General features: G+C 37.5%; 1 protein-coding gene across 2 annotated transcripts in view; it reads left to right on the forward strand.

Annotated features, from left to right (window-relative positions):
* The first annotated feature begins 628 nt into the window (after positions 1-628).
* mrvi1 (murine retrovirus integration site 1 homolog) overlaps positions 629-26,785 on the forward strand; it is a 55,078-nt gene continuing 28,921 nt past the window's right edge. For both annotated transcript variants that reach the window (XM_077201783.1, XM_077201784.1), the window contains exons 1-10: positions 629-707; positions 2,376-2,507; positions 4,010-4,104; positions 4,188-4,686; positions 9,351-9,477; positions 13,396-13,439; positions 19,578-19,683; positions 20,084-20,207; positions 21,680-22,151; positions 25,737-25,955. In XM_077201783.1, the coding sequence (XP_077057898.1) occupies positions 2,391-2,507; positions 4,010-4,104; positions 4,188-4,686; positions 9,351-9,477; positions 13,396-13,439; positions 19,578-19,683; positions 20,084-20,207; positions 21,680-22,151; positions 25,737-25,955 (1,803 nt within the window). In that variant the 5' untranslated portion in view covers positions 629-707; positions 2,376-2,390. The remainder of the gene's footprint in view (positions 708-2,375; positions 2,508-4,009; positions 4,105-4,187; positions 4,687-9,350; positions 9,478-13,395; positions 13,440-19,577; positions 19,684-20,083; positions 20,208-21,679; positions 22,152-25,736; positions 25,956-26,785) is intronic.

Consider the following 26,785-nt stretch of genomic DNA (forward strand, 5'->3'; position numbering starts at 1 on the left):
AGGTGAACAGAATCTAACAATCAGTGACAATAGAAACAAACTAGAGCGTGAATGAGTAACCAAGGGAACTAATATGAACAGGCAAACAGGAACAGAGCAAACAGAGAGAAAACGAAACTAAAACAGAACAAATGTGTTAAGTACATTACTATAGTGAGTAGAAAAAAATTTAATAATGGAACTTAATTGAAAGTAATTTTAGATTTGTAATATTTATATTTCAGAGTATAAATTGGGTGTTTATAAAAGATAGATGCCTTTTAAATTTTAGAATGAGGGTCATTTTTGGGGGTCTGTGGCATCTTAAAAATTGAAAACCTCTGCTTTAAATGACTGCCTAGAATTTCTCAGAAACATCAAATGTTTTATTGTGTTGCTACGACAATAAATTTAGCTTTCATATTTTGAGAGATAAAGCATTTTTTACATAATTTTTACTAGTAATTTTTTTACTTTTTTTTACTTCTCAGTAGAGTATTAAACATTCGTTTTGATTGTGTGATGAAAAAAAAGTACAAAATCATCTTACATAATATGTGTATATATATTGTTTCATGGCTTTGTTTAAATATTGTACTTTTTTGTAAATGAATTTTTAAATCATTTTTGGCAGGTTAAATAAATACCACATCAGCTCTTGTGGTCCACAGAGGACAGGTGTGACAAACCATCAGTCTCTTCACCATGAGATTCAGGATGCTCAACTGGTAACAGTCCATTAGTTCATTCACATACAGAATACTGCTGGTTGGGACCATCTCTCACGACCAAAATCGTTCGAATTTGTAAAAGGTGGCTTATTCGTATGAATTCGTACGTGATTGGTAGGTTTAGGGGCGGGGTCAGGGGTAGGTCGTACGAATTCATACGAATTGGGGAACTCAAAAAATATCGTATGAGTGAGGTCGTATGAATTCGTACGAATTAGTCACCTCGTAAAATTTGTACGAATTAGTCACCTCGTAAAATTCGTACGAATTGCCGTGAGATCGGGTTGGACCATCCGCTTAAACTAGGTTAACCCTCTGAAGCATGAATTATTACATTCCTGAACTCTTTTAAATTATGTATTTATACTCATCTGTCACCTTACTGGACAACTTGCATGTATTGTTATATAATGTAAAGTATCTCTTAAACAACTAAAATACAATTGTTTTAAAATATTTTAAATTACATACTATTATTTACCTAGAAAATACAGATTCTGTTAGTTGCTGAGCTGTTTAAAAGACTGAAGAAACCCTTGTGAAAAAGAAGCGTGCTTAATATTTTTATATATATATATATATATATATATATGTGTGTGTATATATATATATATAACTATGTACTTGCAAATAATATAATATTAATGAAATAAAAGGCAGTGTAAACAGAGAGTAGCCTACACTTGCATGAATATTTCTTTACACACTTTTAAAAATAATACAATAGAAGTAATTATGAAAATTACAAATAAAGATGTACTTGAGTGGGCCAAAAGTTTTCTAAAGTTCAGCTAATTGTATTTAATATAGCTTTAAACTACGATAGCCTATAATTACTTTGCAATTTAGTGAAACATTACATTCAGTTCACCCATAAGTATATTCTTTTAAAGTATATTGTTTATCTAATAATTACTCTTTTAAAAAGTAGCCTATATTAAAGTGTGCTTCTTTTTCACAAGGGAAGGCTGCAATAAGTTTCTGACCTTTTTGACTGTTTCAATCCGCTTGTCTCTCTTTCTGCAAGTTACATCTTTCTGCCAGTAGGTGGCGATATGTGCTTGCCTTCATGATCATACCCCTTTTATATAATCTGTTCAAAGGGACTTATCCATTCAGAGATTAAGCAACTGAATTGATTCTGTTTTGTCTCAGCTTCGAACACTTATTGTTGGTGGCCCAAAAATAGACTAAGGAACTGGGAATATGTCTTTGAAATGTCAGACTTGACTTATTGTGTATTGAACGGTTGTTTAAAAGCAATATAAGGCCGTGAAGGCCAAGTATCGTAACCTATACTCCTAATTTAGGAGTAAGCAAATAGTGAATAGCTGGTATTGAGAATCAAACCTGCATCCTTCAGGTTACCAGCCTGACTCTCTAACCATTAGGCCACAGCTGTCTCAGACAAACTTTGATGTTGGCTTGAGAAAGCCCTGACCTTGGAGCGGGATTCGAACTCGGGTCTGCACTCAGTGCTATTGCTCTGATATATCACACCCATAATCGTGGTGTTGGTCTGATTAGCTAGTCGGCCATATTGAACTTTCAAACAGAATCTTCTGTGGTGGTTTCCATGCAGAATCGGTAAAAAAGGTTTTACACATAAAAGCAAAATGGATGTACTAGCTGTACAGTATATGTCCTCTTCTACTTGTCTTTCAGTCCCAGAATGTGGCTATGGAGTTGATTTGCGGTTCTCTCAGCCAGATCTTACCCACCGTCCCCCAGAGAGGAGACATTCAGAGCCTCCAAAAGATCAAGCCTGAGTTGTCCCATATCCAACTCTCAGAGACTGTGAGAAACATACACACAACACCAACTACTGTTTTTTTTTTTTCAAATTACTAAAATAATAACAGAGTTATTGTACAGTTTATTAATATTATTATTCAATCACACCAGAATTTGGACTTTTTCAGATTTTTGGGACTTATTGGTTGAGTCAAGTCACCTTTAATTATACATTGCTTTATATGATATCCATTAGATTGTTTCAAAGCAGCTTTACAGTGATAACAGGAAAATAATGTGTTTCCGGCTGTTGTTCAGCTGAAGTCAGCTTAGTGTTTATTCAGATCTGTTGTAAAGATCATCAATAATTAAATTAGTTCATCTCATCCATAAAACAGTTCTGCAAAAAATAATGTCATCGCCCAGCTCAGTTCAGTTTTCATACAGCAGCGTCAGCGTATAATTAGCCGTCATTTTTGTGCATAATTACTGAAATTGTGATCTTGTGTACAGTATATAATCTTGGTTATACTTTACATTTTAAATATGATTTTACAATTTATTAATTTTAATTGTCATTTTCAAAATTATATCATTGTCAATTCTTGTAATATTATTTTTGCATTTATTTGAAATGTAAAATTATTTTTTACAATAATATTATTAGTGATTGCATTTATTTGATATATTAAAAAAGTGCACATCACAAACAGTAAAATAATATCTAAATTTTTTAATGTAATCTAGTGAAATCAGGCATTATGAGGACTAATATACATGATATTCAGTATCTTTAAACCTCTATAAGCTTTTATTTCATCCCACATGCTTTACATATAAATATAAATAAGGTGTTCGATGACTTGCTCATGTTAAACATTTGTGGAAAAATTGTGGAAATATGACAAAAATGCAAGCTGTGTAAATAATGCAGAGTTTGCTTGATTTTGCAAATTCTGTGACACAAAATCATATCACAAACATACAACACATTCACTAAAGATGACACCAGACACTAAACTGACAGAGAACTGAAAACATATGTGATGTTGATGGTTGATGAGTGCACAGCTGAACATAATAACTGTCTTTGACAACAAATGAATGATTAAGACAGACGATGATGAAGCACACAGAGTCCAAACAAACTGATTGTCAATATGTGTTAACTAAAAACTAAAACAAAAACAACAAAAAAATAATCTTGAAATTAAATAAATGTTAACTCAAAATAAAATAAAATACACAAAAACTTAAACTTATTTTCTTTCACCAAGTTACCAAGGAAACATTTCACATTTTTATTTCATTTAACTTTAATGTACTAAAATAACTAAAACTGAAAAAAATTAATGAAAAGAATAGCCATATAAAAAAAAATCAAATACTTATAAAACGACATATATATATACAACTAAATGACTAAAATGAAAACAGAAAAAAAAAATACTAATAATATTAAAAAAAATACAAGATTGTCTCAATGATACTAGAATAACACTGTAGTCGACCGTAAAAATAAACTGTTGTTTCAAACATACAAACTTTCTTTGTCTGCTCTTCAGGACAAAGTTGGCAACAATACAAGTGAGAAGTTACAGAGACTCTCTCTGCAGGACCAACAACAGCATGGACGTTCTAGGGATCAGCTGATGACACTGTAATGAATCATTTCCATTATCCTTTTAACGTTGCTTTGCATTGCATGACATTGATGAATATGTTGTCCATCATGCTTTCCAGTCTAAAAGAGCTGGAGCTTCTTGAAGCTCCGCTGGCAGCGCAAGGACAGCACAAGGCCAAGCGTCTTACACAGGAGGATCACATAGCGGCTGCCATCACCTGGTGGAGAGGTCAGACTCCCCGAGATCCACAAGAGGCTGTGGCAGACACGCACAAACAGATCCAAAGCATGGAGGTCGATCGCACAAAAGCCCAGGTGGAAGAGACTAAGCACGGCGTGAGGGAGCTTCTCAAAGACCAGGGAACGAGCACAGAGGAAGACTCTCAGATTCAGTTCAGAGATGTGGCTGTGATCACTGATTTATCAGTAGAAGAAGACCTGCTGAAGTCCCTGAGGAAAGTGGAGGACATGGTGGCCCATGTGGTTATGGGCAGTGAGAATTGGATGAAGGAGAGGATAGAGGCCATCAGCATGAGGGTGGAGCGAGCGTTAAGCAGAGCTGAAACCACTGAGAGTCAACTCAATGCCCTGGAGGACACAATCTCTGCCAACACACAGGTGTGGACTGACACAGTATTACTGCCACTAAATATATTTACACTACCAGTCAAAAGTTTAGAATAATTAAGATTTCTTTAATATGTTGATAAGTCTCCTATGCCCACCAAGGCTGCATTTTTTTTTAAATTACAGTAAAAAATAGTAATATTGTGATATATTATTTAAAATAACTGTTATCTGTTTTAATATATTTTAAAATGTAATTTATTCCTGTGATGCAAAGCTGAATTTTCAGCATCATTACTCCAGTCTTACGTGGTTGTCATGTGATCCTTCAGAAACCATGTGCTGATTTGGTTATTATTGCTGGTGCTTGATTATTAAGAAAAAATAGTATTATTATCAATGTAGGAAACTGTCATAAATTTGTTCAGGATTATTTGAGGAATATAGAAAAACACCATTTATTTGAAATAGAAATCTTTTGCAACATTATAAATGTCTTTACTGTCACTTTTGATCAGTTTAGTGTGTGTGTGTGTGTGTGTGTGTGTGTGTGTGTGTGTGTGTGTGTGTGTGTGTGTGTGTGTGTGTGTGTGTGTGAGAGAATTAGTCAGCAAAAACTTTTTGTTGTTGTTTTGTTTAAACAGCAAGAACAATGTTTTCAACATTGATCATAAGTAATCTTTCATGAGAACCAGATCAGCATATTAGAATGATTTCTGATCATGTGACACTGAAGACTGGAGTAATGATGCTAAAAAGTTCAGCTTTGCATCCCAAGAATAAATTACATTTTTTAATATGGTATATCCAAATAGAAAATTATCTATTTTGAATTGCAAAAATATTTCACAATATTACTGTTCCTTTTCGAAGGAACTCATCTTATCTTCTCCCTCACCCGAGGGATCCAGTGCTCTCTTGCCGGTGTCGGAAGCCCGTCCTGTGGCTTTTTCCGCCCGGGGAGAAAGCCCAATGCTTCAGTGCTCTAGCTCCGAGGAGTTAGATATACTGAGCATTGGTGAATGTGATACAATCATTAATAGGGAAGAGGATTCACCATCTCTTTCCCCTGCATATGAAGAGTTTGTGGAGGTGATACCTTGTGCTGTTGATAAATTACATATTGATTGGCCAGCAGAGAGACAAGTTGCTCGTCCTAAAAGCAAGTTAGACGGGCGCTTTCTAACATCTAATTTATCATCTCCATCACGGGCCCTTCCATTCTTATCCCAATCTTCATAGTGAGCTATGTAGATCGTACAATAAACTATATTCTTCATGTCTCTTCAGTCCCCAAGTGCACACATATTCAGATATAAGGGGACTGAAGGAATATGATTATGGGTCGATGCCCCCGGCGGAACAGACACTCGCGAGCTATCTGTCTCCTGGGTCAGCATCGTCCCTGAAGGCTCCTGTGTTGCCCACTAAACCTCTGAAAATGACTTCTAATTTAGTGGGCAAAGCTTATACGGCAGCAGGTTAAGCTGGAGCCTGTTTTCACACTATGGCAGTGCTTCAAGCCTATCTGGCAGACCTGTTGAGGAATCTGGATAAGAGTGAGGGAGTCAGCCACAGATCTTTCTCTCAGGGCTATGAAGGAGACCGCTCGTGCGATTGGGCGGTCTATGGCAGCCCTCACAGCTACTGAGAGACACCTATGGCTAAACCTAGTATAAATATAAGAAAGAGACCTGGATTTCTGTTAGATGCCCCTTTTTCTCGCTCTGGTCTTTTTGGCGACTCAGTGAACACAGTCGTTGAAAGGTTTCAAGAAGCAAAGAAACAATCAGAGGCTTTTAAGAAATTTCTCCCTCGCCGAGTCCAGCCCCCTGGGGATACTGGGCGTGAGCATCCTCAGCCAAGCTCCTCAGATCGCGCACAACAGAAAGTGTCCTTGACACTCTCAGCCGAAGCCTTCTAAGTCAAAGCCGGATCTGAGGACCGTTCTTATGGCAAAGAAGGCTTCGGCTCAAAAGAGGTCCTGACGCCACATGTGTCAGACCATTGAGGACAGCCCCAGCCAGGGTGGAGGGTTCACCTCTGTACACGGTGCCCGTTCCACTTCAGGGTCCTCAGGGGAGCGTTCTGCCAACCCCGCCACCCTTGGTGCATCGGGGCGCAGGAGTCCTCAGCGAGGTCTTGGCTCAGCGTCAACTCGACGTTGCGTCAGACAAAAACAGTCAATTCGCTTGTTTCCTGCCAGGATGCTTCAGGTCACCGAAGTTACTGTTACAATAACACCAGAGGCCAGTCTCGAGAGACTGGTACCCTTAGCAAATTTTCTGACAGAGTGGAAAAATCTGCCGAATATATCTCCATGGGTCCTGCAGATAATAAATAAAGGTTACAGAATCCAATTTGGTTCTCCTCCACCACGTTACAATGGGGTGTTACTCACATTAGTACGTCCCGAGCAGGCTCTGGTAATGGAGCAAGAAGTAGAGTCTCTATTAGCGAAGGGAGCTCTAGAGCAGGTGTACTCACCTGACAGAGAATCTCAGTTTTACCGCCGCTACTTTATTGTTCCAAAAAAGGATGGAGGGTTGCATCCCATTTTAGATCTTCGTCTGTTGAATCGTGCAGCCATGAAACTCAAGTTCAAAATGCTCATACTCAAACAGATCGTGACCCAAATCAGATCCGAGGACCGGTTTATCACGATAGATTTAAAAGATGCTTACTTCCATGTCTCCATCCTCCCTCAACACAGGAAGTTCCTGAGGTTTTCTTTTGGGGGCAAAGAATACCAATATCGGGTGCTTCCTTTCAGTCTAGCTCTATCACCCCGCACGTTCACAAAGTGCGTAGATGCAGCTCTGGCCTCGCTCAGGCTGCAGGGCATAAGTATTCTGAATTGCATAGACGACTGGATGATTCTGGCGGAATCAGAGCAGTCAACGGTTCTGCATCGAAATGTCGTCCTCGCTCACATGAAGATATTGGGGTTGAGACTCAATGCCAAGAAGAGTGTGCTTTCTCCACTACAGAGAACCACTTTCCTTGGTTTGGTATGGGATTCAGTCACGATGTGAGCCATTCTATCGCCCGATCGTATAGCTGCTATCCTCACAGCCACAAAAGTGTTGAAGCTAGGCCAGTAACGCACTGTGAAACAGTTCAAAAAACTGTTGGGCCTCATGCCAGCAGCATCCAATGTGATACCATTTGGCCTACTGTACATGAGACCCTTGCAGTGGTGGCTCAGAACCAGAGGGTTCTCCCCGAGAGGAAACCCACTTCATACGATCAAGATCACGCGGCGTTGTCTCCGCGGCTTGGTTATATGGAGGAAACACTGGTTCCTATCCCAGGGTCCAGTGTTGGGAGCTCTTTGCCATCGAGTTGCAAATACTGCAAGTAGCATCACGCTGGCCGAGTCGAATTTGGTTTGCGGACCTAATTCATCTCCTCGATGGCCTTGGGGGTACAATATTTCACCCCGACCATAGATTTGGAAACTATGGGTTTGGCCTCTGAGGGGGCCCAACTTAAAGAGAGTGGTCTCTCAACTGAGGTTGTTGAGACCATTCTTAGCTCCAGAGCTCCAGCTATGAGGAAATGAAATGCACTAAAGTGGAGAGTTTTCATGTCTTGGTGTCACCAGCATCAGTGGGATCCAGTTAACTGTTCAGTTAGTACAGTACTTGAGTTACTCCAAGATCGCTTTGGTCTACGTGGCGGCCATTGCCGCTTTCCACGCCCCGTTGGGTGTTACATCTTTGAGTCGAGACCCTCTGATCATACATTTCCTTCATGGCACCTTGCAAATGTGGTAAATTTCTGACATTCAGGACCATTTTTCTTCTAGCTATTTCGTCCCTCAAGAGAGTCGGAGACATTCAGGCCCTCTCGGTTTTACCCACCTGCCTTGGGTGCACTTGCGAGCACTGGACACTTATGTCTTTAGGGTTTTCCCCGTGATAAAAAATCTGATCAGTTATTTGTCCTCTTTGGATCACCTAAGAATGGTCTTCCAGCCTCTAAGCGAACAATCAGTAAGTGGATAGTTGAGGCTATCTCTCTTACTTATGAGTCCTCTGGCCAGCCATGTCCTTTGGTGGTCAGAGCTTATTCTACTAGGGGTATGGCGGCCTCTAAAGCCTTATTATCTGGGGTTTCCCTTCAGGAGGTTTGTGATGCGGCAGGGTGGTCCTCGCCGCTCACATTCGTGAGGTTTTATAGCCTGGACCTGGATGCTGCCCCAGGTTCTCAGGTGCTTTTTACTTAGATTGTCGACAGTTTCACATACAGGCAATTGCAAGTCTGGCGTATTGGGAATTCTCGTTCCCAAGGCGTCGTCGACGCAGCACGAGTTCCCTCGAAAGGAGACTTCTCAGGTTACGACTGTAACCCTTGTTACCCGAGAAGGGAACAAGACGCTGTGTCGTCCTGTCATACTTCCTGCATCCCTGTGATCGACTTTGCTTTTATCCTTTCCTGGTCATGACTCGTGACCCGTGACGCTCATTCTTTCCATTTGACTAGTTGACATACAAGCTTCAGATGTAATCACGCGGAGGCGTTCCCAAGGCGTCGTCGACGCAGCATCTCGTTCCCTACTCAGGGACATTTTTACTGTATTTTTGATCGAATAAATGCAGCCTTGGTGAGCAGAGGAGACCTTCCAAATTTGTTAATGGTAGTTTATATGAAGTTTGTAACCTGCATATTAAGACTATAATTGATCTAACACGTTCTTTGTTTTGTTCTAGTCATTATGTATGTCTCAATCTATGGCTACTGGCATCCTGGATTGTAGCTCAGCTGACATCACATTCTTTTCCACACCACAGCCTCTTACTCAGGAAAGCGCCCTCAATCCTTTTTCATCCAAAAACGGTATTGACTACCTCACTTTTTACTTTACTTTTTTCATACTTTGTATGTTGTTGTTCCAGTTGTGACGTTGTAGAAATAGAAACCGTTTCTAAAGGGGCTTTCCCACCAGAGGAACATTTTCATAGTTCATATAACTATTGGCAGAAGTTTTTTGGCGTGTTCGCACTGCAGGAACTGGGAATGATTTTAGTATTTTAGATTATTGTTTTAGATTTTTGCACCAGGCAGTTGTAGGAACTCCGTAATAGGAACTAGCCACCAGGGCCGTCCCCTGAGAACAAAATTCCCCCTAGGGCCATTTTCCTGGTCACTTACGTCCTGCCGCTCTGGTGCGGGACTTTTATTTTGATGGCACTGAGAATGCCAGAGCCTGAGCACACTGCGCTACCATTCTCCGTGTTCATTATTTTCTCTGATGATTAACAGACTATATGCAATATGATATTAAATAGAACTGTTAAACACAGAAAGTAAACTGGCTCTACACTAAGCTTTTAATTGTCTTAACCAAAAATTATTGGTCAGGAAATTTATGTAAATAACGAAATATAAACAAATGCACTGCCTTTACACATATATTTATATTAGTGGTGTTCTATTCTGAAATCAGCCTGTGTAAAATGATTTTTTAGTAGGATTCTTTCTGAAGGTTACATCATGATGCCAGTTGCGTCCTTCTGAGTGAAACACTGAATTATTTAATATCTCAAATCTTTTAAAACCACTAATTCATTCAGGTGTGAACAAGAAACTGTTTTTATGAGTGAGTCATTGAATCTTTCACTCAACCGAGTTCATTCATTCAGCCACTACTGTATGTTGTAGAGTTGTGGAACCATTTGCCTTTGCTTTGCATTCCTTTGGAAATATTTTTCGTTGACTTAGCAAAAATGGCTAGATTTTTTCATAAAATTACTCAATATCACCTTTTTTATTTAACCGCTGAATAAAAGCAATATCACAGATTATTCGATTTATGATGAACACCGACTTGCAACTAATGGACGTGCTACAATAATGATAACCCCTTCTTATTACCCATTCTTTGGAAACGGCGTTGTTAACTAAAACTATTAAAAAATCACTGCAATAAAGGTGAAATAAAATTTAATTATTGGATGAAATATTTATTTAAACTTAAATTAGAAATATTTCCTTGTTAACTAACTGAAATAAAATAAGTTTGTTGAATTAACTTAAATGAGCTAAATAGAAAAATAAATAAAAAACTAATAAAGTTGACAAGCACACAACAAAATTACTAAAGCATAACCTAAAATGAAAATTAAAACTGAAAATTCAAAAATTCAAAATATTCATATATAAATATTACTAAAATATTTTTTCCATAAAATAGAAAGTATTCTTACATAGAAGTGATACTCTTAATACCTCATCAAGTACTTTATGAATTATTAATCCCATGTTTTTTATTACATCTTTGCAGAAAAATAAAAGGTGTTACAGCAGTTACAAAATATGTCTAAAAAAGAGAAGAACAAGCAACACAACAGGTCAACAGAAAAAATCATAAACCACCACTAACCCAACCCTACACTGTGTATGGCATCTGCTTTTTTAACATAGCTGAATGAGTTTTCTTTATGTGTGGTATTTGTGTGTGTGTTCTCTCATGTAACCTCCTTCCCGTGTCTGTAGGGAGCTCTGTGGCTTTGGCCCAAGTGCAGATGCTGTTTAGAGTTGAAGGAAATAGAGATTCTCAGTTCACACATGCGATATGGGCCCTTAATCATTTGATAAGTGTAGACTGTTTGTGGAATAGCGAGTTGCTGTGCTTGTTTGTTCACTAAACAAAAGCAGATGTCTGTGAAAGTGTGTGTATATCTGATACAAACACTGTTTTCACAAGCCTTTTTCTCTCTGTGTATTTTTTGTGAATGATGAAAAGTGTTGCATTTGCTTATCAAATGAGTAGTCCAAAGTGAAGTGAAATATGCACGCTATAATACGGCTGACCACGCAGCCCTTCCGCCAGTCTCTCATATGCTTTGTGTTTTATGGCTGATGTCTATAACTGTTTCATGGAGATAACATTGCGTGCAAGTGTGTTTCAAAAACAATCGCACTCTCTCAGCAAAAGAACACAATTACATAAAATCTTCTGCATAAAATTGTTTTGATAAACCTAACTTTAAAGACAAGAGATATTGTAAACATTGGTTCGCAATTAAAAATATACACTATACCGTTCCAAAAGTTTTGGGGTTGGTTGGTCGGTCTCTTCTGCAGTTGTTTGTTCAAAAATACAGTAAAAACATCAATATTGTGAAATATCATTAAAATTTAAACTGTTTTCTATTGTAATATATTTTAAAATGTAATTTATTCCTGTGATGCAAAGCTGAATTTTCAGAATCACTCCAGTCTTCAGTGTCATGATCCTTCAGAAATCATTCTAATGTATCAGGAAACATTTCTTATCATTAAATAATGTTAAAAACAGTGCTGTTTAATATATTTATGAAAACCGTAATACATTTTTCCTCTATTCTTAAGTGAAGATTCATAAGAACAGCATTTATTTGTAATAGATTTTTTTTTCGTAACAATATAAAGGTTTTTACTGTCATTTTTCAAAAAAATATTTTGAACTGAAACTTTTGAACTGTAGTCACCTCAGACCAACCCATGCATGGAATTTCTTAAAATTTACATTGAAATTATAAACCTTTGTGACTAGAAATGTTTCTAGATCAGTCCTTTTGTACTCTATACTAGAAAGTAATACAGGTTTGGAACAACACGAGGGTAAGTAAATGTTTGATTATCTATTAAACAAAAATTAATATCATTGTCATCATTAACTTTTTATGCTTACGCTCTCAGAGAATGTTTGTTTGGTTTTATTACTTGCAAATGTTTCAGCATGCTATAATGCACGTACACAGAACTGAAGAAGATTCTAGAGAAGTTTATAGCTGAGAGGCGCAATGCAAAGCATTTACTAGATTATTTCACCGTATAAAGCCTGTTCCTCTGGGAGAGGACATTTGCATTTGGTGTAGCGTTTAGCTGTTGTGGTATGTTTAAAAAGTTTGGTGATCTTTAATGAAGTTCCTCTTTTTAGTTTTAGTTTCTTGGTCAGATAATAAAGAATTGCACATTGATATGTATCCATCTAGCAGGGACTTGATCCAAAGCAACATTATACAATTAGATCAATTTGTTCATTACCCGCACAAGCAAAATGATCATGCTTATCAGTTGTATTTGTTGTAATAGGAAATGTCTACATATCAGTTCTCATCTCATCGCTGTACGTCACAGTCCGTAATAAAGATCCGAGCAGCAGAATGAATGACAGTCAGTATTCATCATCTTCTCCTCTCAACACTCTGAACAAATAACATCTGCTGTTAGTCCTTCAGCTTGTTTTCTTCTCCCGAAGCGCTAAAAGTGGAGATGTCAGTGGATAATTGTTAAATGGAAGTGAAGGGGCTCGTTTAACCCAGGCAAGGAATTATAAACTCGGTTATTGCATGGACTGATTAAGAGGTTTTAAGATGAAAAACTCGTTTTCGAGCATAAATGATTATCGTTATTTGTAGAGCATCACTGAACCTTTTACGACTGCAAGACTGCTGTCCAACTGATGCACTCGTCTAAAGGAAGTGAAACAATGAGTCTGTGCCTCGCCAAGTGCTTTCAGCCAGAGGATCAAGCTCCTCATGTAAATGGTTGCCAGGTTATTGTTGCCCTTAGATATGGAGGCAGGGAGGGAGGGAGGGACAGAGAGAGGCTGAAAGAAGTATTGAAAACTCTGCTGTCAATCAAGCGCTACGCCTCCTTTAGTGCGTCATGCTGTTAGATGGTCGACTATTTAATGTGCATTTTAACACTTGTGCATTTGCATGACAGACCCGTGACTTGCAAATAAGCCTGGATCTCTTCAAACAGGTGGCTGGCTTCTATGCACGCGAGCAGGGGATCACAGCTACAAGGTAAAAAGAAAAAAAGCTCTTTATTTTTATTATATTGATTGTTTGTTTTTCAATATTGTCTTTTCAATTTTGACTGTGGTGTTTTACGTTAAATCTTGAAATATCCCAGAGTATCTCCACAGCAGATTACTTGTGTTTGTGTGTCAAACCTCACTGTTACCATGGGTAATACTTACAGGTTCAGGGGTTGTTTGTTAAAATCATGCTGATCATTCAAGATAGATTTTTTTTTTTTGTGCCACCCAGAGATATTGAGCAAAGTGTCCGAGTCATATCTAGACTAGAGACCAAAATGTAATGCAGGCCTATTTTGACCGATTTAGACCAATTAGAAATCCCTAGTAACCTTAAAGCATTGCTGTGAATGACTGAATGTTCTTCAGAGTTTATACTTTTATCGGCAATGAATCACTTTTTCACTTGATTTGTAGGTTGTTCGTAATTATGGGGAATTTTTAACTAGAAAAATGTATATTCATAAATGTTTATTTTCCAGGTCTAGAATCCACACTTTTAAAATTCCTGCATAGGGTTTCCAAGATTGTAGAAACCCTGATGCAAATAAAATAAGATAAAAAAACAAATAAAAATGTCAGTTTTTGAAGGAATAAGGTCAAATAATAAATATGATGCCAGATAGCTGGTTTAGTTTGTTTTAAAGGCATGATATGTACGTTTTTTTATTTATTTGTAAAACATCCAAAAACCACTAAAAAATTTTATATATTTTGTTGACTTGTGTCCAACAATGTTTAAATCCAGAGAAATCAGCTATTTATCCAGTGTAACGGCCCATGTCATTGCGTTGCATGTCAATGACGTCACGTTTGCCTCGATTTCCGGTTTTACTATGGAAACACCAATTTGAAATATTATTTGTTTTATTACACAGTTGAGCAACTGTTTGAATATATTTATCGACAGAAAAGTAATTGTTATATAGCTCAACACTGTTAGTCTTATTGTTTGAATCTTTTGTTTTCTTGATTTATCCCGAGTATGTTTGAACCATGTCTCAGAAACAAATCTATTTTGTCAAATGGCTAACATAGCGCAATCAAAAAGCGCTGACAGTAATACAGAATTTTCTCCACCATACAATATATTTTAAAATGAATTGCATGACATTTAGCTATTTAAATTTGTCAAATAAAGTAAAGTGTATGAGTATTACTTCAGCACTCGTGGCTGTTTCATTAGATTGAAATAAAATTATGTGAATTTAAGTGATTAAACGTAACTGTAACAAAGTTGAATAACTTTATATAGTTGGGGTTTAGGGAAGAAGGAGCTGGAGATTATACGTAAATTTAATCGATAAATAAACAAGCAACAAAACGAAAGGATCGGCAGCAGCCGAATGCGGCATATAAGCATAATAAAAACGTAAAATATCTCACGGCTCTTGGCCCCACCCTGCTTCATACCACAGTAATGTTAATAAAACTGTACTATATGAGCTTATCCATGAACATGATTTCTGCCTATGACTCCTGTCGGTGAAGGTGAAGACAACAACTCCCATAATTCCTAATCATTCACTGCATCATCAAGCTGCACCTTTGTTATTGTTTTGAATACGATACCTCTAGTGGCGAAACTTACATACTGTGCCTTTAATTAATTTAAAATGAGACAAAACATGATTTAAAGTGATGTTGATGCCCCCTTGGATCTTTTCTGAGGCCCCATAGTTGGTCCCGGCTCCTTTTGACAAACTGGCTTCATAAAAAAAGTAAATAGTTGATCTTTTCTTGTTACTAATGAGAATTTTCTCTCTTATAATTATGGACTAATAAAAGTAGGACTCCAATATGAATTCTCTGGTAGATAAAATTCAAGACTTGCATTGAAGGAGGAACCTGAGTATCTAGGGACCGGAATATAAAGATTTGTGTCTTTGGCCAATAAGCTACCACTTAGAAACCACTCAAACACCCTAGAAACCAGCCTGAGCATTTTAGCAACCACATAACAACACACAGGCAGTCATCCACAACATTACAGCATGACGCCACTCTCACGTTTTCTTTAGAAAGCGTAACAATTTTGAACGTTTGAAGAATTTACCTTTACTTTATAATTTATTCCTATTTTCTGTAGCTTTGTCAAAGCACTGAGTCTATGTTCTGTAAAGCAGCTGGTGTAATGCAGGTAGATGACACACGATATTTGCATATTCAGATAGTTAAAAAAAAATCTTTATCACTTCCTCTGAAGAGGCATTTTTTTGCTGAAGTTCAGATGCTTCTTGTTAAACTTGTGTGTGTTCATTAGTGGAAAGAATGTAGATTGCTGTCATTAACTGGGTGCCGAAGACAAACCAGTTTCCGACTCATCCATAAAATTTTAGGAACTAAATCTAAACCAGAAAGAGGCAGATGTCCAAAACATACAGGCTGAGAAGGACAGACTCATTCTTTAGCTGCAGCTCATTGGAGCATCAGGCGAAGCGACACACACACACACACACACACACACACACATACATACACACACATACATACACACTGCAGTAGCAGCCCGGAGAAGCATGAGAAGGCTTCTCCTTAAATGGTCAAAGCTCCCAGGAGTCACAGGAAGGCTGGTGCAGGGAAAAAAGTCAGGGAGAGGAAAAGAGAGAGGACGCTGACGATTGTGGAGCTTTGAGGGAAAAATCAACAGCACAAATACAAAGAGGGCTTTGAAGGAAATAGTGTGCTGTTCAGAGAGCATCTTTCATCATTATTGGCCAATCAGGTAGAGTTTCAGCAAGTTTTTCTTTGCATGGATTGATTTGTTCTCTTGAGACAAGAGTTTGCTGCGGACTCTTCCAGAGAGAAGCACTTTAAAGTACACAACATGGTTTCCTGGGAGGTGTGACATTATTTTGTGTATTAAAATGTGGACTCTGATGGCCTGAAATGCACTATTATGATGTACAAATTGACACATTTTGGTCGTGTATACAAAAGTCTGAGACCACATTTAAAATCTGCCATTCAGTCATCTAATTTAAACATGGACATAAACAAAGTTTTAGACTTGCACTATTTCTAGGTCACTGATTAAATATGCATTATATTTGTGGCATTGATCATGTGACTCCAGACGGTCAGATGTTCTTGTTTCCACTGAAGCTCAAGCTGCTCTTTGGATGATGCTTAAATCATGCAGGAAAACATGATCATCAGATTTGACTTTATGTCAGATTGCATGCTGCTGAAAAAGCTAAAATTAAAGCTAAAAAATAAATGAAATAATTTATTAATAAATAAATAAATTCCTGCTCTAACCATTAAATTTAAGTTTTGTTGATTTAACCCGGTGTATTTAGGGTATGTTTACATGACAACCATGAACTAAAAATGAAAAAGTCTTTCCTTCGCAAACTGACAACACCACTGTCGTTTCGCACGGATCCACGAAATGACTAAAAACGCTGTATTCTGCTGCCAGGCCAGTAGTTGGCGATATCACTTTGTAAAGAAGCACTACGCACCTATAGACTTAACGCATAATGCACATGCGCATGACGTCACCGTTTTCACAATTTCGTTTTTGTAGTTTCCACGGAGACGACAACAGTATAGTTTTCAAAAAACTTGCACTTTGCAAAACTTGCACTTGAATCCCGTTTTCAAAAGAGCATTTTCCTGCCCCCAAAAAGCCGCTGTAGTTTAAATGAATGGCTAAAACATTTTTAGTTGAAAATGGTTTCATGTAAATGGCCCCTTAGGTCATTCTTTGATATAAAATATAGTTTTTTATTATGTTACCACATTCAATATTTTCTTCAGTGGACAATGTTCTAGAATTCGTGACATTTTTTTGATTCAACTTTTTACTTAAATGATTATGCTGAAAGTGTATATTCAAATCCAAAATGCTTTTTTCACTAGTGGTCCCATACTTTTCACCCCATTGTATTCTTCACCATCTTTCTCAAAAGATGTTGTAAAGGTGAAATACTGAAAATGGACCATGCTTTTCTTTTGTGCACCAAAAGAAAGCCGAAATCTAGTTTCCCCAGTTAATTGCTGTTCTTGGCAGTTTTTTGGTGATGCTCAACAGAATCGCCTCTTTCTCAAATATTTTACAGTGACTGTATAGCAACCACTTCCTCTTTCACGCAACGAATCTTTCAGCAAGTCTGGCTCACTGAATCTGTGTTACATAACCGGTGAAGGGAGGGGGGGCAGAACATGCACTTTTCTCATGCAGCCGCGTCTGAGCTTTTGCCATGAGGTAACGCTGAGGTCATCAGGGCCCCGGAGGGACTTGCAACCGAGATGACCTTCCATCCTTCTCAAAATGTATAAGAGTTGAGCTCTTAGTGGTGACAGTCAAAGGCCAATTAAAAATAGAACCGGTCAGTGAGAAGAGAGCCTTCACTGACCACAGAGAAAGAGAGAAAGCTCACAAATAGACTCATGGCCAGCAGGAAATAATCAGGGTGATTGGATTACACTGCAATATTCATCTGCGTGTCGTGCTCAGCGGGGGAACGGGCTCCTGGACTCCTGCTGTCTGGCCCCTGTACGACTGATAGATCGCTGAAATCATTTAGAGTGCCCTACCATCTCATTATCCTTAAATACAACGCATATATGCATAGTCTGGGATATTATGATATTGTTGAAGAGGTGAAAGCAATGCTGACAATGAATCTGATCCTCTCTGGACACTAGCATAGAAAAGTTTGGGGTGTTTTTGAAAGAAGTCTCGTATGCCCACCAAAGCTGCATATGTTTGATCAAACAGTTATATTGTGAAATATTATTACAATTTAAAAGAACTGTTTTTTAATACATTTTAAAATGTCATTTATTCCTGTGATGCAAAGCTGAATTTTCAGCAGCCATTAGTCCAGTCTTCAGTGTCACATGATCCTTCATGCACATTTCTTATTATCGATGTTGTGGTGTTTCAATTTTTTGTGGAAACCGTGATAAATATTTTTCAGGATTAATTGATGAATAGAGAAGTTCAGGAAAGCAGCATTTATTCTTTTTTCTTTTTTGTTTGTTTGTTTGTTTTTTGTAACAATGCATGTCTTTGCTGTAACTTTTGATCAATTTAATGCATCTTTGCTGAATAAAAGTATACATTTTTCAATCATCATACTGACTGACCCTAAACTTTTGAATGGTTGGGTAAAAATAGATTTGGTCATGGAGAGTGAAAAGTAGTTACAGATGTTGCAGGCTGGACTTGAACCTGCATAATCCACATGAGTTTGCTATTCATAAGGAGGCATAATGGAGTTTTTATTTTCTTATATGTTAGCAATAAGAGTAATTTGTAATTATTTGCAGTAAGGGTATAGAGTTATACAATGAATGTGAATGGCACAATAATTGATTGGAAATGTTTCAGTTCACATTTAAATCATTGAGTTTTTGTTGCAGACTTAGGAATATTGGCCAATCTGAGCACGTTTGCGAAATTATTGATATCATTGCTGAAACGCTACATGAGAAGATTATTGTAATTGTAAGGTTACTGAAATCTTTTTTTCAGGAGAAAAATCTCAAGAGCAGGAATTTAAGAAAAAGTCTCCACTCAATCTCATTGCTATCTTAAAGGAACATTTGAGACTTCATTTGTGATTTTTCTTTTCCTATTAATAGGAAAAGATGACTGTGTGCTTTTAAAACTGTGTCTCTTGTCAAGTATGTTTCATCGCAAAACATGATTCATACATTCCCATAAAAATCAAGCCAATATAAACCATGTTGGTGCTCTGAGATTTCACAAGTCCTGGGTAGATTGTGGAAAAGATTGTCTTTATATTGTGCATTTTAAAACCACTATCTCTTCCTCTCAGAACTAAGGAACATTCTCTTATTTTAGTCAAAGTGTTAAGGAAATCCTTTTAAAAAATCATCACTTTTAAATGTCAGTGATGAGTGGCCTTTCTGAGAAGATAATAAAACACAGAGTACAAAAGAATAGAGGAAAGATTCTTCAACTTCATCTGACACAAATCATTGTGTGTGTGTGTGTGTGTGTGTGTGTGTGTGTGTGTGTGTGTGTGTGTGTGTGTGTGTGTGTGTGTGTGTGTGTGTGTGTGTGTGTGTGTGTGTGTGTGTGTGTGCACGTGCGTGCGTGCGTGCGTGTGTGTGTGTGTGTGTGTGTGTGTTTTTCTCCGTTAAGGTCAGCAAAAACCCAACTGCAACCCTCCTAGTTCAGGACCCTGGTTCACCATCTGAGCTTTGGCTGAAACGCACAGTCAGTGTTAGTTCTGAGCCTCTGTCTACAGGTAATATCTGAAAGCCATTACAATGTTCTGTCCTAACTGGTTGTTCTTTCATAGCTCAGGTGTTCTCAGTTATGATTCAAGAAGTAACTTTGCCTCAGATGTTTTATCTAAAATAATAAACGTAACTAATGACGTTTTAAGAGTAGAGAGCTGGAAGTATCTGATGTTTGAGTTCATATTGAAATCTCTGACTTTTGATTGCAGAATTTTGCAAATTTGACCACAGTTTGAGACATAACGGATATTTTTGTAAATTCTAGAGGCAACTTCACAGTAGAGAAGATTACAAGAGTCTCAATTCAATTTGATTGCTCTCTAGGAAAAATAAGTGCAACGGGGGAAATTGAGGTATTTGAGACATCTCTTTGTCTGCTTAACATTACTGGTTCCTCTCCATCAGGTCTTCCTTCTGTGGGAGCGATACGCCTGAAGAGTCCTGCTTTACTCTGTCCTAAGAGCTCCTTACCGGAACCGTCAGCTTGTGAAGAGCCCACGCCACACAACAGACAGGAGAATGTAGCTGGGTCAGTGTTTACATTCCTCTACCTCTTACAGGACAAGGCTTGTGTGTGTTTATGTAAAATCCTCACACAAAGATAATACAGTGTGAGGTGAGACTGTGCAGGAACAAGAGTTTTTTACTGTCACCCATTGTGACCTCAATAAATTACTTTGACTCCCAACTTTTAGCGTTGACCGAAAACCCCAAGGACACAGTCTTCTTGGGTAATGCAATAGGAAATGTCTCCGTCCATTATTATTTTGCTGTATTCATACAAATATTTAGGGACCAGAATAAATGTATTTGAATAAGTTAATCTTGCACCATATTGGTATAAAAATACCAAAGAAAAAGGAGAAAAAAATATGTTGAAAAAATGTCAACAACATGAAGTGCATTAAATAAACATTACATTACGTCAGGGATTTGGTGAGGGAACTACAATAATAGTTTTGTATTCATTTAACTTCAATATTTTAAATATATGATTAAATATTGTTAATGTTTCGTGGCCTCTCAATTTTCCATGTAATTATATCCTTTATGAACTTACATAAGCAATGGGAAGTTTTAGTTTTAGAAAAGGAACATTTAAAAGATTAAAGAAAATAATAATTAGAGAGAATCAGTGAATTAAGAATAATTTACTGTAATTTTGTGAATATTAATCAATACAAATGTAACTGTAGTCTGATTTTGAGTATTTTAAAATGTAATTTAATCTAATTAAAAGTATTTTTTTTAAATCTGATTACGTAATCCAAATTACATATAATTAGTTTCTGGACACACATTTATTGAATAAATTCCTTAATGCAGAACCAAAACTTATGTGATTGAATAACAAGTTAAGAGAAGACTAGCCCCTTTTACACGGTAATCCCTGTAAATTACTGTTAAATTACCAGAATGACTTTACCGGTAAATACACACATATGCTGTTCACACGTTAAGAACTTACATAAGCAATAGGGAGTTTTAGCTTTAGAAGGGTATTAAAATATAAAAAAGAATAATTGAATTAAGTATAATTTATTGTCATTTTGTGAATGTAATCAATAAAAATTTTATTGTAGTCTGATTTTGAGTATTTTAAAATGTAGTTGAATATAATTAAAAGTATTTAATTTTTGAAATCTGATTACGTAATCCAAATTACATATAATTAGTTACTACCCAGCATTGTCACCAAAACACCTCAATGCTCACTTCGCAGACTCTATCACCAAACAGCCTCTCAGGACAACATAATAACTAACTAGCAACCAATAGGACACCCTAGTAACCACTAAACATCCTAGTTAATAAGCATCTCACAGTACCCCAAAACAACCTCATAGCAACACCTTGGCAACGTCCTGCAAACGCCTGGGTTTGGTATGAATGCAAATGTGAGTGGTATCTGCCCATACGTAGTATATTCTTATGTTGTGTTGTTCTGTATTGAATAGGTCATATTCCCTCAAGTGACTTTTGTTTATTTTTTTCCTATAGATTAGACCGGCCAGCAAGCAGTGACAGCTTCTTCCCAGAGTCAGAGACCAGTGGGAGCACCTCAGCCTCAAACAAGGAAACGTGCAGGAGTCCGGATAAAGAAGAGGCTGGATGTCAAGGAACTGAGCTACAAAACAGCAGAGGACAAACAGAGAGTTCTGGGAGGTGCCAGAAATCAGACTGTAGTGGTAGAACAGAGGCCTTAAAACTTTTGAACCAAGGACAGTCTTCCAAGTCAGCGGACGGTTGGGATAACCAAGGATTCAGTTCATCAGTAGAGGATACCAGGAGGTGTCAAGAGGAAACTGAGGAGTCAGATTGCATTGGGAGGAGTCAAGAGGAATCTGTGTACAGTGGAAAGTGTCAAGCTAGGACAGGGCACAGTGAGACTCAAGAGGAACCCAACACAAGTGACTCATCAATCGACACATCTAAGAGTGTCCAATCTGCTGATCTCACTGACACTCCAGGGGTGAGTTATATTCATTAATCTCAAACACATTGTTGAACAATATCAATGTATCTGGTACTGATTCAGTGTCCACAAAGAGCTGTGCACCTTGGATATATGTACTGATAAAAACACATTGTTAACTAAACATTCCTTCATTTAATTTCCATTACACCTTTATAATCAGTTGCCAAAAACCTGTTATTCTCCTTCCTCCTTTTAACCTGAACTCAAGAATGTTTTCTGTGTGAAACACTGTGTGTGTATAAATATTTTAGATCAAATATTTTGCGCTAAACACGGAGACCGAAGCTTTAAATGTTGATGCAAATTAGAGAGAGAGAGAGAGAGAGAGTCAGTGTATGCACATTCTGTGGTTGCAGCCACTGGGCTATAGCTTAATAATATTCATAGATCTTGCCTATGTAACGTGGTTGTGTAGGATTTGGCAAAAGAGGACAGCCTATTCACTGATGAAAATAGGGCAGACTCCCCGAATTTTTTAAACATGTTTAACAATTATCGGGAGGTCGGGAGGTGATTGTGACGACCTTGGCTCATCTCGTACTTTCTCTCACACACCGCGAACCACAACAATATGAGCATCAACGATCTAACCCTAACCCTAACCCTAAAGTGAAAAAAATCGCCTGTCCGACAGCAAAAACCGCACTGTGTGCACCCGGCTTAAAGGGTTCACAAAAGGGACATCCCTTAAAAAAACATCTCAATCTGTCTTGCGCTTCCATTGATACCATTTTGAGAGTCCTGACTTACAATCACCTGGCAGGCAATTAAACATTCGAAAAGAATTGAAAAAAGACCCTAAACTATTTTCAAAGAACAGAATCAGTCATTTATATCGCCATTTTAATGCACGTTTTGGGATATTGCATAAAAAATACTGAATGAAAGCAGCTAGATGCAATTTAATAAAAACACGCTCAGTTGAGGCAGATAAAAAACAATTTTGGTAATAAGACGTGCAAAACCTAGGATGGAAACACATTTATTTAATAAATTCCTTAATGCCGAACCAAAACTTCATGTGACTGAATAATTAGTGTAGAGAAGATTAGCCCATTTCACACAGTAATCCCAATAAATTACCGTAAAATTACCATAATGACTTTACCAGTCAATAAAAAAGTATGCAGTTCACATAAGCAACGGGTGTTCTGGCTTTTTTACCGTTAAGAGACCATTCACACATCATTACCAAAATTGTGGTAAATTCTCTGATGTCAGTCATCGGAAATGATCTTTAAACGCTGTGCTGTTATAAGTCTTCATTCACCCACACGAGGAGAAGCACTTTAGTTTCTCTATCTGACTTCGTATATGCTCGTACCGGTAATCTCCATTCTTTGCCTGTAATTTTTAGTTAATATTACAACTTCTCATACCGGTAAATTGCCAGAACCAATACTGGTATTTTTGAAAAGGTCCTGTTCACCCATTATCTCTTAACGGTAATTTACCAGTAAAGTCTGTATGTGTGAAAGGGACCAATTAAACTGAGCAATATCTTTGCATGGCATCTGAAATATTTCTCTGGTTGTTTTTCTGAATTAAAAGACTTCAGAGTATTCAAAGAGTATGGAACTACTGCAGATTGCTTGCAAACAAACAGAAGCTTCATGATAACTTTTTCTGTGCAAACCCCAAGCTGCAAATAGTTTATTATATTGAACAAATAAGCCACACAATCTTTTACTTCCATTTGCCTTTATATTCTGCATCGAACTCTCTAGAAATTACTGTTAAGTTCTCTTTAACCCGCTGGATGGAAACACTGTTTTATCAGAAATGGCTTTTTCAGAATTCTAATTGTTCCTATAAATAAAATTCACAAACTTGGTGGAAACCTGTCCAACTTGACTTGATCCAGAATGTAACCAACATCATAGCAACAACACATCAACTTACTCAGAACACCTCTGAATACCTGTATTATTTCATTAGCCATTAATACGATTTCAGTGTTATGGAGATGTGTGGGATGAGTGATGCAGGTTTTATTTGTGCTTATAACTAATAAGGAGTCTATTTTCCTCTCTACATTCATATAGACTCAACTGTGAACTCTCTGCCTTTCATAACATGTAAACACTGTACAGTTTCTCTTCCCTTATAAGACATTCACTGGCATTTGTCTCTGAAATTGTCTCCTATTTTGTTTGGGTGTACAGGAAGCCAAAGATAGCTTTGGTAGCGTTTAGATGAGATGAGATGAGAATGTATTTAAACGAATATGGAATGCATTCCTTTAGGACAATGAAGGAGTCTCCTTTCTCCTCGATCTGTATCTTGAGAACAAGCTGTGTTTATATAACAACTCGAGAGACAAATGGCTTTACACAATTGAAACTGCAAGCCCCATTATGATTTGCTGCATTAATGACTCATGCATATTTTTAGACGTGTGTTTTATGGTAGAGATAAGATGTTAGAGGTAATATAGGCAAGTGCTTCACTGTTGATGTTGTTCACACATTTGTTCTGCAAAGAAGATTTTTTCGTCTCTTGATTTTAATGCCCCTTTTGGCACTAGTTATCACTTTAGGAGTAGTTTTGTACTGGCATAAGATGCCATCAGTAACTGTTACTTTGCTTAAGGGAAACATTTCCTTGAACCTATTTGGGAGGCAGGAACAAAAGATTGGGCTTTGTGATAGGACAAATGGCAGAGGGGGAAACATCTATAGTTTTTGCCATGAAGATAGGCAGTTTTACATTGTGGTTAAGAGGTTCCTTTACAAATAACCAAAATGTGTGTATATTATTTTTATAATGTAAAAAAAAAACATTGATGTAGTTATATACTACTGTTATAACTTGGTGTTCTCTTGGTGTTACAGGGATTCACCAATATGAGTTGCTGAAGGGGTGAAATTAAAATAAGAAGGATCTTGGTTTTTTATGCTTATTTTGTCTTATTTTAAATAATTTAAGACCCCCTTGAAGTTTGTCAGCCCTTTTGGGAACCACAGATTTAGTGAGCATGTTGGCCGATAGTATATAATGGCAAAATATACATAATACAGTTTTAAAACAGCAAATGAGAGGCATGAAATGAATACTCATTTTATGTATTTTTTATGCAGTACTCACATCAAAAATTCAACAAAAATAGGTACTTTTCCATTAAAAAAGCTAGGTTTTGGAGCTGTCAGAATGGCTAAGTGTCATTTGCTGAATCAGGCTAAGCGGCATTTCGCTATTGGATTGTTTTCATTGAGGTACCTTGGAGTTTAGTAGTATTTATATGAATATCGGGTTTCACTTTATATTACAGTATGTGCAGTTACTTGTACTTACCTAAAAAAGTACTGGTAATATAAGTTAACTACATGGGGTTAGGTTTAGGGATAGGTTCAGGGTTAGTACCTAGTTATTACCCATTTATTTACCCATTATTACTATAATGAGTATGCACATGGGCAACAGGACTGTCAAATAAAGTGCTACCGAATATGGTAATCATTCAGTAGCATGATATTACCATCAATGTACCACGGTACTGCCACAAACAGTACTGTTTTGTAAGAGACTGTATAAGATAGTTTTTTTTATGTGTTATGGTTGTGTTGTGTGTCTGTACAGGACCAAGAGGACCCATCTGCTGTATGTCAGTTCACACGCTCACAGGGTGAGCAAACTCCACTAAAGAGAGCTCATAGTTTAGTGACAGAGTCTGTCACCCCTTTTATCTTCCCCCACACACGCTCTCGACCCCCTCTCACCCCTGCCATGCCCACCCTGCCCGAGGAAGAGGAAGACTCCCCAGAGGAGCTCGACAGTACATCCAGCTCGCCCACCACAGTGAGTCTAACTATGTTTTCCACATCACAGCCGTTTCATTTCATCTCAGGTCCAGATCAGGCTTTTCACTGAAGGAAATGTTTTAAGTCTAAAGATATGTAGTAATGGCACTTCTGGGAGGATAGACAGACATTTTGTCTGATTTTTGACTTTTGGTCAAAATGTGACCTGGTAGGTGGTTGATGGGTTCTGATATATTGTGTGGGCACATTATGTTGACGACCCAAGATGGAACATCTTGGAAGATCTTCACACCAACATTCGGTCTATTCAGATCAATGCGGGAAAAACAGCAGGGCAGCGGTGTGCAACTTTCTGACATCCACTTGTCATGGAGAAGAAAGGAAGTCAAACAGTATTTGCATGTTTTTCAGGCAGGTGTTCAGATTTTTGCATTTGTTATGGTGATCAAGAGACAAGAAAGCTGGTTCCAGATACTTCCTGTGCTATTCACTGTAGCTTAGCAAAATCGTTAATGCCACTAAGTAGGCATCCTCATTACGGTTAATTTTCCCGACCGACAACCGTCGGTCATTATCCGACTATTAACCGTTAACTGATAAGATTATAATTTTGAATTGGCATTAAATAACAAAAAAAATTGATGAGTGTCTGTGACCCTGCAAACAGCAGCATACAGAGCAGATCAACAAAAGAACCTGGATTCACATTTTCACTCACCTGCAGCATTTCTGACAGTGACAACAGAGAAAAACATAAAATAGGCCTACACTAAATATATATTTTTTAAATTAAATAATTCACAAATTAAGATGACAAAAAGAAAACACAGAATCCGTTTGAAGCTTTGAAAAACCAGCAATTAGTTT

Source organism: Siphateles boraxobius, unplaced genomic scaffold (genome assembly GCF_051911475.1).
Source record: "Siphateles boraxobius isolate OS27281-9 unplaced genomic scaffold, OSU_SipBor_1 48, whole genome shotgun sequence".
NCBI classification, from domain to species: Eukaryota; Metazoa; Chordata; class Actinopteri; order Cypriniformes; family Leuciscidae; genus Siphateles; species Siphateles boraxobius.